Consider the following 13,965-nt stretch of genomic DNA (forward strand, 5'->3'; position numbering starts at 1 on the left):
AACTAAGCTTTACCCTTTGTACACTCATCAGGCAACAGAAAGTGTTAAGAGTTACATTGTATATCCACAAAAGAGAGAAAGAAAAAATAAGTTTAACAAGGAGGTTGATTTAATACATTTAATATAAATGCAATCACAAAATTTCCCATCTGGAAAGTTAAAGTAATTATACATAAAAACTAATAGACATACATCAAAATGGGTTTCTCACTGGCAAGTGTTTGTTTAAAAAAAAAAAAAAAAAAATGTAAATTTCTAGTTAGAAAAAAAAAAAAGGAATTCTGATCAAGATTTATGTGATGGTTTAAAAATTTTATTTAAAAAAAATATTTCCTAACACTTAATTAGCAACTCACCACCTCCACTGCCTCTTACACAGCTGCTTGGAAAAATCCTTTTGTTAAAACCAACATCTTAAACCTTTAACTCCCATGATCTGATTGTTAATTCTCCCTTCAGCTGTTCAATATTTCCTTGTAAATTAGTTACAAGAACTTGGTTAAGATAAAATCCTTAACCTGATAAGTTTGAGTTCATTACCTGTTTTCTAGATAACGTGTGAATATTATAGGGAGAAGTTACATGTTAATCACTTCCTGGAGTTGAAGGGTTGAGCCTTGCATGGGATGCTAATGTAAGAAATCAAGATTACATCACTTTTAAAAAAATGTAATATTTAACAATAAATTTGACAAGTGTTGTTGATCAGTTCCAACTAATAATAACCTTACTATGTCACAGTAAACTTGACTTAAAAATTTGGATTTTTACATTTTTTTTTAACAAATCCATCATAAAGGATATATAAATAAAACCTGTTCTGTTAAATTTTCTCACTACACATTGTGTTTCTTCTTTTCTTATATAAAGGTCTAGCCTCACTTTCATGAACATGTTATCTACTCTATGAAATCTTGGGGGAAGCTGCGAGATTCTCTATAATGACAGGTAGGTGACATAGCTTCTCCTTGATTGGTTCTGGTAATCTGTCTGTGTGATTGTATCTGAAAAAATTAATAGTACCATCTTATTTCAATACAAAGGAGGACTGAAGTGAAAAATACCTTAATGTCTGCACATTTGCCATACCTTTTAAAAGCAGACCAAAATTAGTGTAAAGTAAAGATACAGGTCTATTGTAAAAATCAGAAAATAGAAGTCTGTTACAATACTTGAGCAATGAAAGACATATGCCAGACTAAGTGCTTATTGGTTTGGGAAAGTGTTGTATTTCACTAAAAATACTCCTGAACAACATATATAATACCTCTGATGAAGGTTCCAATGTTTGAAAGGCCATTTGCTTTTTTTCTCTTTCTGTCTTTTTTTTTTTTAATTTTCAAGAAAATATTTTTTGAAAAAAAATAGTTTTCTTTGGAATCACACTTAAATTCAAGGAAGAACCCAGGTATACAGTAACTTAAAACTTACAGCATAATAAGCTGGCCAAATCCACATGCCACTAAATGAATTATACAATGAACAACACAAAGTATCATTACCTTGTTATCATTCCACTACTATCTGTGTACTTGATACTTGTCACAGATGACTGAATGATCATCTGGGAGCCATCATTATACTGCACCCAAACCTCCCCACTGAACAACTAAAACAATCAAAGAACAATTTGTGATCAGTTTTCATTTGAGTGTCAGAGGTAATCAAAGATTAGATTGGCTTTGCTTTATGCCTTTTATGCCTTTTTCTCAACCAATTAGAAGAAAAATCAAGAACAATAAGGAGTTGTTCACCCTCCACTCTTGAGCCAATTGGCCTATTTCTACTCTCAATTAGAGTTGTATTGACTCCTTGTGCTATTTAATATTCCTTTGTTCAGATCAGCTATTGTAATTACTTTGGTTATGTTCTCATGAAGCACTCTGGGCCCAGCTGTTCAACAGCCAATTAGCACTAACCCAAGGTTAAATTTTAATGCAGGTTTCTTTAATTTCTTTGTTCAAAAGCCTGTTTGGGATACTTTTCTCTATTCTCTTAAGAACATCCATTCACAACACGGTAGACAAAAAAATTATACTTTTCTTTTAAAGATTTCAGATCTGAAATCAATTTCACACCAATCCTGGGTTATTTTGACCCAGCTTTGAACAATCTGGTTCTGGATAATAATATAATAATATAATAATACTAAATCAGATTTGCAATGATAGAGAATTGCAAGCTTTAATTTGTCTAAGCCTTTTCTAAATCTTAGCTCAGTAAGTAGTAAAAATGTGACAACCTGGCAGGTAAAACAAGGCAAAAAAGAGAGGAAGATAAGAACAGTTTGCCTCCTTGCTTCATTTTTTCACCTTCCAATGTTTTCATTGGTTACTAATAACCACAAAATATTTCAAGCTTGTTTCATAAATCACAAAAAATCTAAGTAATTATTTCTTAGATTTTTCTTCAAAATATGTATATATGGACAGTCAAGTAGAATATAGGGGTAAGTTTCTAAAGAAACTGTGGTGCTGCGTCAGTGGGAGAGTATAAAGGTAATTTAGTGTTAACAACTGAGTTGAAAACGTAAATTAGCCACCGTAAAGGGTAAAAAAGCTGACGTTTCGAGCATTAGCCCTTTGTCAGAGCGATCGCTCTGACGAAGGGCTAATGCTCGAAACATCAGCATTGGGTTAGTGCTAATTGGCTGTTTTCAACTCAGTTGTTAACATTAAATTACCAAGTAGAATCATAGCTTACCTGTGATGCCCAGCCAACTCCTTGAACAAACACACTTTTGATGACTTGTGATGTTGAGTCCTGCCTTGACACACCCCTATCTGTTAGCTCACTCTTTTGGTTTATTGCTTCTTGTCCACACTGAGATCTGGAGATCCTCTGAAATTCACTACCATGAGGTGCTGTCCTGTTGTCAACTCTTGTATTTTGCCCTGCTGAAGACTGTCTTGAATTGTGGATGGTGCTGGCAATGGTGCCATCAAATGACATCAGAGATGTCGACACTGGTGCTATGGTGCTAGGAGATGTCACAGTAAGATTTTCAATGGAGTCTGGACGCCTAAGAAAGAACAAAGAATGAATAAAGACTTGTTGGATAAATTTTGTGCAATTTGGTTTAATGAAACATCTTTCACTAATTTGAACATCACTGTGAACATAATTCTATCATTTTCCTTCTGTTTCTATTTTTGTGTTCAGCATTACATTTAGCAGTTTCTCAATTCATCTCAAGAGTAAATGTATTTATCTTCGCTAGGTACTCATTTTCAAATGTAATTCATAACTACAACAGTTTGATAGTGATTTACTTTTGCTAAACCACAAATACGATTACCCAAACAACAACAAAATACAAATTAAAAATATCAGATCAAATGTATTGTTCTTACCTGGTAGAATTATGATCTGCAGAATGAACATTACTCTCCTTTGGTGGCTTCCTGGATGCGGGTGGCCTACGGCACACAATAAATGGAAAGTACTGTCCCCCATTGCTGTCTAACTCTTCCTTGCTGATCAATCTCTCTAAATGAACACATTGCTGATAACATTTCTGAGCGTGTTCTAACAGTGGTTTCATCTCCTGCGTAGCACCTTCCACTCCACCAACAGACTCTAAAGTATATGACACTCCTCCAGGCTCTATGATGCGTGTGCATTGATGAGATTGGTGGATTTTGGCCCCTGTGTAACAGTACTGATACATTTAGCACCCAATAGTCTTGTCTAAAATTTCATCAACTGAAGGGAATATAGGTGAGACTGAAAAGAGAACTCTGTTTTAAAATAGAAATAAAACTTTCCATAAACCTTAATCCCTTGCCACAATTTTTATTTATCCTAAGTGTGTAAAATTATCATTACATATGGTAATCTAAATGATACATAAAATAACCCAATCTTGGTGCAAAGTCTCAATTTTGGGAGAGATAAACAATGTTCAGAGTTCACCTACATGTAGTAGGTTGATTGTTCAAAACATTTAAAGTATTTCCACAATCCTTTAGTAATACACATGGGCTTGGGAAACCCAGCCACGAGTAAGACACTTTACATCATTATTGTTATTAATTTTTCTATGTTCATGAAACTTTATATATTGATTTCAGAGCTCTTACTCTGGCTGAAACCTGAATGAAGTTCACTGCAAAGATGAATGGTGAGATTAGGGGTTTTTGAAGGTCTGCCTAGCATTTTTGCTTCATCACAGTTCCCATCTTACTTCTGGAACAATTGACCTAAGAATCTCATAAGCAGTTTATTCTCTAACAGCTTCATTCTGCTTCACTTACCATTATAAAAGCACACTTCAAAGTCTGGATGAGGAGAATTTTCCATCAACATGCACTTTGCATGTTTGGAATACATGGTAACCTAAAAGATCATTGAATTTTCTTAAGTGTCACTGGGCAATTATATTAGACATTGTGCGGGAGGAAAATGAATTGAACTTTTCCTGTCCCTCCCCTCCCACCCTTCTGTGTTGCAAAACCTATTTGATGATACCCAAGAATTCTTAAACCACAAGGTAAGGTCCTAAAAGCCTGTTAACTCAGTCTCCCTAAGTCTTTGATCCTTCCACTCCCAAGATCTTATTGGTAATTCTCCTTAGTCTCTGCCATACAATTCTATAGATTTTAGTTCTGAGAATTTGTTATCAGATCAATTAATAATTGATATTTCTCTTTATTCTCATCATTTCTCTGCTTAATATTGTATGGATATTGTGAGGAGAAATTCTGTCTTGGTCACTCATGGAAGTTAAAGGGTTAACCCTCTAACCCCCAAGAGTGACTAGTCTTACAGTATCACTGCTGAGTAAAAATTACCATCACCAGCATGAAATAAATGATCACCCACCCCCTGACAATTTTTCAGGTTTCTCTCACACTTTGCTTGTATAAATCAGTTGAGAACTTCTGGTAGAATTGAAGTACTGTATCAACTTAACTTAATCCTTTCCTATAAGGTTTACAATACAATGGTGTTTGTTTACTCTGACCTCTTCACCAGCAGCACAGAACACTAAACATAACTTCAATCCAACAAAATTGACTTATTATTGCCACACTCTGTATTCATTGTATACTTCAAAAAAATATATAAATATATATGAAGAAATTTAATAATTTTACGCTTTCCACAAACCTTTGGTGTCTTTTTGCGCACAAGATGGACAAAGTTAGTGGCATACTGGTACTTTTTCCAATATTTTGAGGATAAATTGGAGAACAAGTATGAACTCAATGATTCACACCCAACAGGAGGAGATGGAGGTTGTAAGGACAGTGGCACACCTGTCTTGCCATTGGGTTGATACACGCATATCTTCATCCCATTTTGGGATATTCGAAGCACCTCAAACACTCTGTCTTCCCCATGCTTATGATGGAAGAACTCCAGACACACTTCACCATTGTCGGTGATGCTGACAACTGCATTTCCTTTCTTCTGTCTTATTGGCCTAAGCCTTTCTGAATTTAAAGGTTCTACAATGTCTCCCAAGGACTTAGCTCGTGAAATGTCAGATTTAGATCTGTGGTTTCTCTTCCGTTGTTCAGCAGATGTTTGGGTTGCAGACCTACCACTCGAGCAATCTTGGGAAAAGTCTAACCCAGAATCTTTTGTGACACTGTCACTTCCTTTTCGGCGATGTTGAAATAATTTGTCCTGTTGAGCAGTGTCCGTGTGGGTTGAAGAACTGACATTGGAAGAGGACCTTTTTGATAAACTATGGCTGTTAACATCAGAGGTTTTAGACTGATGAGCCTTTTCGTGATGACACATGTCTTTTCCACTGCTGCTGAACCCACTGCTGCTTGTGTTTGTCCCATGAGCTGCATTTTTGAGGAAGTCACCAAGGGTCTGTCCATATGAACTGCTATATTTGCTGGCATTGTAGTTCCTACAGGAAGATTTAATTTGATGCATGGGCTTTGAAACTATCATTCAATCACTAACTGTTGTCTCACTTAAAAATGGAAGGTGCCTGATGTATCCATTGGCATTTCAATTTAAATGCTACCCAATGGCAGGCAAATCCCTGCAATCCAGCCATTAGCCCCCATTTTGTGTATCAAGCAAACAATGATTAGACCAGTGCAAGGGGGAAAAATAGGTTGGGCAAGGAAGGGGCAGTGCTCATCAAGAGCTTTTGAAAAAAAGAAATGCTTCAACCAGTGTGTTTATCAATCTGTTTCTTACTCTTAAGCACAAACCTGAATTTTCCTTTAAGTCTATTTTCACCATTGCTAGTATTCAACTCCTCCTTTGATTTTTTTCTTCCGAATGTGGAAGCAGTGATATTAGACAGCCAAGAAGGAGAGGTGGCACTCTGTTTTTGGCTGATGGATGAGGCAGGAGCCACTTCTGTTCCACGTATTTGGTCTCTTGTAGAACTTGTCTTCAATTCACCGGTACTTTCACTATGACTAAAATATGTTGCAATTACTATGAATACTTTTACTGTTATGCAATAACTTCTAATAGAAGTGGAATAAGTTGAGTACTTTTGAGGCATTGTATCAGCCTTTACCAGACACTGGGTGAGTGTATATGATCAAAAAGGGAAGGCAACCAAAATCATTGAAGGAGCACATGCCTCAATGTTTTTGGTTGGCTTGCTTTTTTGAATCATCTCTATAACAGAGAACCTGGCACAGGCTACCAATGTACAGGTAAAGGGAAAGGGTCAGGGGTTTGTGAAAAGCATCCCTCCCCCCTCCCCATAGGATGTAATATGAAGGGAGAGGGGGGGAAATTGCCAAACATATCAAACTAAGCTGTGGTTTGTTTGAAACTTGGGATCCTCGATAGTGAAATGTCAGATCCAAAATTGATCCAAAATCTCCTACTAAATGAGCATTTCTCTGGGTGAAAAGATTGGTTTTAGTTGGAAGAAAGGCTACTAAAAAGTGAGTCACAAAAAGGCTAATTCATCATCACATGCATTTCACTAAAAAAAATTCTGATACTATGCATCATAATATACTCTACCTTGCTCTCTGTCTAACAGGTGGAGATGGTGGGTGTCTGGCATGTCGAGGCCACATGTCAGACAGATGGTCCTCTGATCCCTCAGCTAAAGTGTCAGTACAAGGATTTCCCTTTATCCCTATGGCTTTTGTAAGCTCACTGTTGTTGCGAATGGATTTTGAGGATCTACCTAATCCTGTGGATACTGTAGCCATGGTCCCTGTTCCACTGTCCATTGACTGTTCTGCAACATGCTACAGTGTATGTCATAGAGAGGAATAGATGAAAATGATTTTGAAATGTTGTAACTGATATGTTCATAAGTACGACTTATTGCATCAGTTGAATTTCATGAAAAAATTAAATTTTCATAGATTAAATTTTCATCGTTGAATTCAGTTTTGAGGAAAATTTTGATTTTGTGTGATGAAAACCTTTGCTATCATCCATCAGGCTGGGAAAACTTTTGTAGACAATTCACTAAACGTACATGCATTTTCCAAATGCGATTCAACAATACATATGGAAGACTGATTAAGTCTCCCTAGATTAATAATTCAATGGATTTTTAACTGTCTTCTTTAAAAAACCAATTTGAACATCAATCTTCCAATTCTGACAGTTCTAGTGATGTCATCAATTTGGTTCTTATGAACCTAATGGTAAATACTGGAAAGTTAAAGTCATCAATTTGTCATAGAATAAACTTCAAACCTTTGGGGGACATAGCTGATTCTTAGAAGAAAATTTCAGTAAGCTTTCTTGTGTCATAAATGGATGATCTAAAATCCCTGCAGAAATAAAGGAAACAGTCTTCATGAAGCATCAAATTATTACCCTGAAGCTTGTATAATGTGACTTAACTGGAAAATTTAAGGCATCAATTTTCAACCTGATGAATGGATTAATCTTAAAGGGTACATATTAATTGCTTTTTTTTTTTTCTCTTGGTTGAAAAACTAGTAAGATCCTTTTTCATCTGTGTACATTAAGCTGAAATAATTTTCTGTCTCTTACCTGATAGTGTGATCCTGTCTCCTGGGTTCTAAAATACGAAGAAGAAGAGATTTTAAGAGGTAAAAAAAAAATTTTAAATTTTAAACAATATTTACAAAGCAATACTTCTTTGATTAGTAAGATCAGTACCGTCAAAGAACTTTTTATGCATAATTATTTCAGCTTGAATCCTTGCAAGATACATTTTTATTAAAAGTTTACCTTCTTGAGTAACTGAGTGATTAGATCTTTGGCCTCTGATGAGAGATCGCTAAAAATAAAGGTGAGAGAAAGATCTGTGAGAGCACCACTAAATTAAAACATTTTTAATAATTACTAATTTAAGAGAGAGCCTGACAATCACCTATCCGCAATCACTCTCATGAAGGTGGACTATTTATCATGGACCACTGTCCTAAAAAATATTAACTAGGGGGAAAATTAGTAGTTGATCCAATGCCAAATTCTCCAAACTAACATCATAAGAATTGTATGGTGAACAGAACTGAGAATTACTACAATAATTGAGATCTTGGGTGTGAAAGGGTTAATAGCTGTCTACTTTGGGATTTATAGCTGCTTGTTTCATGTTCCTCTAGCTCTCTTCTGTGTATAATCTCTGTTTACCACCACTGACTACTTTTATTAATAAGGTTGATGAGAAACCTACTTCAGTTTTTCTTAAAAACCTCAGCTGTCATAGTTAATAATTATGACACATGTGTCTTCTGGTAAGGCTAATGCAGCATTACCACCCTTCACATGAAGATAAAGGCTGAAAATTAGTTACTGTGGCATGAAAAACAAACTTACCAGGGCAAGTCATAGTCAGCCAAGACTACTCTGTTCAGAGTGCTTTTTACAGCCTCAGTCTGAAACATTATAAACAAACCACAATTAGCAATAAAAATACACAGTTCTCCGAATATATTGGGAGTTAAAGCAGGAGAACTTGTGATACACAATTGAGTCCTTGTACATAAATCATAATACACACTGTAAGGTGCAGAACAGAATATCACAGCTGCAGCAGAATGCATCAAACCAACTCACATCAAATGGAGGACTTCCAACAATCAGAGTATAAAGCATACAACCCAGTGACCAGACATCAGACTCAAGACCATGAGGGCCTCTGGTTGCTATTTCACTATCAAAAAAAAACAAAATAAGGTATTTAAAACATGGCAATGTCTATTTTAATTTGCAAAATAACATTATCACATTTAGCTTTTAATAACCACATCAGTATTGCAAAGTGAGGAAAACAGTTCAGGGGCCAAAAAAAAAGAAAATGACATATTCACTCCTAAGATTTCATTTATTTAGTGATTCTCCTTACTCTCTGCCATACAAATTTTATGATGTTAGCTCATTGGTATTGGATCAACAACATATGATTAAATCTCCAAAAAGATATTTTTCTTTAATCTAATTACTAGTCTACTTGATATTGTATTGTTATTGATGGGATAATTCTCTTGTGGTCAGCAGCGCGATTAAGGACACAATATACACAATGAATAACAAATTGTACAGTGATTCTTACGGTGAAATGTAGTTTGGTGTTCCACACATAGTGTAATGTTTTTCATTGGGCATTGTTAGTCTTGCTGCAAGGCCAAAGTCACCAATTTTCTGAGACAGGTAAAGAAGACAATTAAATCAATGCTGACATAAGTTTTTGTACAATCTATTTCAGATCTGGTCAAAGTTCTAGGTGCTCAAAAAGATGCAAGTTAGCTGCTCTGCTACCTGAAGAGCAGGTAACATTGATTAAACTGTTCATATTTAATATTCCTCTTATGCTTTATAATTGACTTCACCATGGAGATATAAAGTTTCTGCTGTTATTTCAACCATCATCAGCTAACTCGCACCATATAATAAGATCTAATAACAAATACTCACTGCATCCATTTCCCTGGTCAAAAGAATATTTCCTAGCGAAAGATCCCGGTGAATAATTCCATGTGAGTGAAGATACAAAACTCCTTTGACCACTTGAGTCATTATATGACGAGCTTTGAACAAATCAAGTCAAATATTAGCTTAATTTCATCCATTATCAAGTTTCTCTCATGTTATTCACATAATTTTTGTTACAAAGCAATTTCTACGACAAGTTTTTTTACAACCCCTGCAATTTTTGCTCACTTATAGACCTCAAATGACTACTTAATAAATTCTGTTGAAAATTCTCGCTCTTAACATTTCCTAAGGTGATAACAAGGAGAATTTGTTTAACAATCAAGACCTTCTTTACAGTTGATGATTGCTTCCTTTCTTCCCATGACCTAAATGTGTGATTCAGGGATGATATTGAAAGGAGAAAATAGAAACTAATCACTCTTAGGGGTGAAAGGGTTACCCTGTTCACACCCTTTCTCTCTTTTCTTTAATCTTTTAATTCTGCATAAATAGGTAGCTTGCTTTTTTTTAAATATATTTTTCTTGAAGTACTGTGTTAATCAAAAGAATAAGCAATGTATATTAAACTTTACCTTCATTTTGACCCACTGGTCTCCCTGTTTTCTTGAGATAACGGTTGATTTCTCCATTGTGGCACATTTCCATGATTAAGTAGACATAATTTGCATCTTCAAAGTAGTTGTATAGCTGTCAACAATCGCATTTAGTTATAATTCTTTAGATCACAATAATTAGTTTTGAAAGAATTGAAAAAGAATATTGCCTTTCAATTCCCAAAAATGGGAATTGCCATGAACTGAAAAATTCTTTTATTGAAAAAAAAAATACCCTCTTATCAGAGGAGATTCAAAATGCAATACAACTGTATCCTTAGTTTTTATTAAGATTAATAAAAAATCATACAATGAATTTAGCAAAGATCTTTGTAAGGTTTGAAAATAACTATGAATCTCTGGAAATTTTTGAAAATCCTTCTACATTTTTTACATCGCATCAAAAATGCTGATCTTCAAAGAGCAATAAACAACTTTGATCTACCTGTTAATTTACAATATAAATCTCTGAGAGGAAGAGTACAATAAGATAAAAAAAAAAACAGTTTGTACCTCAACTATGGAAGGATGTTTGAGTTGCCAATGAATTTCTACTTCATTTATAACTCGTGCAACCATGCCTGATGTTTTCATGAGTTTCTTGTCAATCTGCAATAAAACCCACATTAACATATTAAAAATAAAGACTTTGTCAGAGGTCCATCCTGTTAACACAACAAAAATAGCTAGTCTACCATCAAAACATTTCATTAATTCTAAGGAAATCCATCTAAAATGTCCCTTTGCAGGTATCATGTAAATTTCTTTACAACAGTATAAATAATATTGAAATTTGCTGAAGTGGCATCACTTGATTTGAAAAAATTTTCCACACAAGAATAAAATGGAGCAGTTCCTCTGTTAAACAGAAATAATGAGCTCATTATCAGTAACCAAGTCAGACACAACTGTTGGCTGATGGGTGAAGTTGGCCTACAAAAGTCAGTTCTTGGGCTAAGTGATCCATCAAGTCAGAGTTTATCCTGATAATTCCTCTGCATGAAGCAACAAAAAGTATTATTAATTGCTTCCCCTAGCATTTCATCATGAGAGAGGGCTGGTACCCATTTACAGGGGTGCAGAGTTAAGTGTTTTGGTCAAACACAACACAATGATCTTGCAAGGTCTAGATCCCAGACCTCTTGACGACTTGGAGTCCAGCGTACTAATCATTAGGCTACTGTATTTCTCACTAGCCTAATGCATTAACAAAAAGCTTTCAGTTGATGGCTAGCAATCTGCAGCCAAAATGTCAAAAATCAGACCATAAATGACCCACACCAGGCAGAGGAAATGTAATTAGCTGGCCAATATATAAGTGACAGCTATTTAGAAGAACTTAAAACCAAATTCCTAATATAATTTTGTCTGAAGCAAAGTTCATTCTAATACCATACCATCTTGATGGCAACCTCCTGTCCAGTGGCCAAGCAGAGAGCACGATAAACACAGGCAAATCCACCTTTGCCCAGTAGCTCCTGGACTTTGAAGTCCTATAAAAAATTAAGAACAACAAAATCAATATGTAACAAGTCCATGTTTGAGATGTTTGAAAAAAAGCTTTAAAAAGCATGTCTGCTAAACAAAGTCAACATTTACAAATAACTTAACAGAAAAAAATATTTAAAACAAAAATCTTGCCTCTTTTCCTTGTTATTTAATTTTGAAATCTAATTTTTGTACAGCTACGAACAATTCAGGTAGATGAAACCCAAAAAAGAAAACTTTGTTAATTATGTGATTGATTCTGTAACAGGAAATTTACTTGAAAACATTGACTTGTTAGGCTCCACTCAATCTCCATTGCATGCAAACACAATGTGGTTTACGTACTATAAAGCCTAACACAAGGAAGTAAATGGTTTGCAAAACTATTTCCAATTGTGAAGAAAACACACACAGCCACTGTGATCAACCCTGCCATTAGTCTTTTAAGAACAAGGACTGGGAAAGACCATAGTGATTTCGTGGGGTATAAATTCGTGGTCCTGCACTGCATTCTATTAATAGTTTCACCAGTTGATTTCTGTGAATATATCTACCTGTGATATAACAGTTGTACCAATCTAATGTACCACACACCAAGCTAATACACAGACTTTAGAGTATATCAAAAATTAATCACTCACAGAAAAATATTTTACTCCTCATATTTCAGGATTATGTGATGTAAAGAAATATGACGTTGTTTTAAAAGACTTTTGCATAAGTATTGGGAGTAAGCAAGCCTATCAACTGATTAGCTTACAAAAATGTACATTTGAAATAAAACTTGTCGATCTCCAAAGATCTTCAAATCGTCCTTTCTTAATTTTGTTCTAATTCAACGTGCAATAAATAAGCTGCACTTAAAAGTGAATCCAGATTGATGCCATCTTCAAATTATTGAGGGGATTACATCTCAAAGTACATCGCGTTTGCTAGATTTTGCATTCCGTCAGATCATGGACCATGATAATTCGCAACGAAATCAAAGACAAATGCAGAGAAAAACTTTTCAAAACAAAATCATACTAGTCACTTGATCTTTAAAGTCTTACCATAAAAGTGTACTAGAAAGGAAAGAAAGCCCGCTAAACCTATTTTTTGCTATTACTTACTCATGAAAACAAATGATCAGCAAGTTAAGCTCTTTACTAGCATTTTCGAAATTTGTTCACTGACTTCTGAGGTCAAGGTGACGTGAAACTTCAAGATGGTACTTTCAAGTTATGGAAAGCAAAATCTACTTCATTGATGCCCTCGCAAATGGCTTAACATGATAACATGCCATCTCTGATTTGCAATTTGTAGTACTAGTTAGAGCCACATAGTAAATTTTTGAAATTTGAAACCGATAAGCCATTCTTACCTCAATCGATTCTCCCATGAAACGAGAACTCATTTTCGATCGCGTTGAATCTCTCTACTTCCTTCAAGAATCAAGCAAAAGTACCACAGAAAGAAAGCTCTGGTACCACTTTCGGATAATCTTATCTTCAATTCGTGGTTTCATATTCATAGAGATACTTTAAAGCCCGTTGTTTACGGCTTCCATCAGAAATAAAGTCGTTTTCCGCCATTCAACGAATCACTTTGAACGGCCCGCGCAATCACAACATGAAACACCGAAGCGAGGCTCTAATGGCCGTAATGAATTGTGGTTATGGCCTAGGATATTTTATAATTGCAATCCAGGAAAAAGATTCTCGATTACTGATTTAAGTACACCTTGTAGAGAAATTTATGCATTGGCATAAAAATTCACACATACTATTCGTATTCAACTAAATCAAAAACCTGGTACAGCGCTAGTTCATTACCCATCTTTGAATACCAAAGCCTTACTCATGACCTAAGGGGAAAAAAATAAACGATTGCAAAATCCAACCTTCTCGTAAAAAGCCTGCAAGTGCAGGGCTGGTGTTGTAAAAAGACTCGTCCCCGGGTGGGCTTGAACCACCAACCTTTCGGTTAACAGCCGAACGCGCTAACCGATTGCGCCACGGAGACATATTTCATAACC

General features: G+C 35.3%; 1 protein-coding gene and 1 non-coding gene across 2 annotated transcripts; both read right to left on the bottom strand.

Moving 5' to 3' along the window:
- Positions 1–90: 90 nt before the first annotated feature.
- On the bottom strand, positions 91–13,556 carry LOC113680258 (serine/threonine-protein kinase PLK4). Its single transcript, XM_027197281.2, has 19 exons — positions 13,312–13,556; positions 11,858–11,953; positions 10,974–11,069; positions 10,440–10,554; positions 9,847–9,959; positions 9,485–9,573; positions 8,989–9,085; positions 8,749–8,807; positions 8,158–8,206; positions 7,957–7,984; positions 7,654–7,730; positions 6,961–7,193; positions 6,183–6,395; positions 5,113–5,869; positions 4,257–4,338; positions 3,354–3,648; positions 2,704–3,022; positions 1,503–1,609; positions 91–1,004 (listed from the first exon to the last, which is right to left on the bottom strand). The coding sequence occupies exons 1-19, from the start codon at positions 13,342–13,344 to the stop codon at positions 905–907; spliced, it is 2,958 nt and encodes a 985-aa protein (XP_027053082.2). The 5' UTR covers positions 13,345–13,556; the 3' UTR covers positions 91–904.
- A 322-nt stretch (positions 13,557–13,878) lies between these two features.
- On the bottom strand, positions 13,879–13,952 carry Trnan-guu (transfer RNA asparagine (anticodon GUU)). Its single transcript has one exon. It is a non-coding gene; the product is annotated as a tRNA-Asn (tRNA).
- Positions 13,953–13,965: the final 13 nt, after the last annotated feature.

The sequence above is a fragment of the Pocillopora damicornis genome, chromosome 13, assembly GCF_964200805.1.
Source record: "Pocillopora damicornis chromosome 13, jaPocDami1.2, whole genome shotgun sequence".
Taxonomy (NCBI): Eukaryota; Metazoa; Cnidaria; class Anthozoa; order Scleractinia; family Pocilloporidae; genus Pocillopora; species Pocillopora damicornis.

Bases quoted from the DNA above. Each gene is read 5' to 3' on its own strand.
- LOC113680258 (XM_027197281.2), bottom strand. From the start codon at position 13,344: ATGAGTTCTCGTTTCATGGGAGAATCGATTGAG. The intron at 9,086-9,484 runs GTAAGAATCACT...TTTTTTTGATAG, and splicing joins ACACCAAACTACATTTCACC to TGAAATAGCAACCAGAGGCC. The intron at 7,194-7,653 runs GTTTGAAGTTTA...CATACACTGTAG, and splicing joins ATCAGCTATGTCCCCCAAAG to CATGTTGCAGAACAGTCAAT.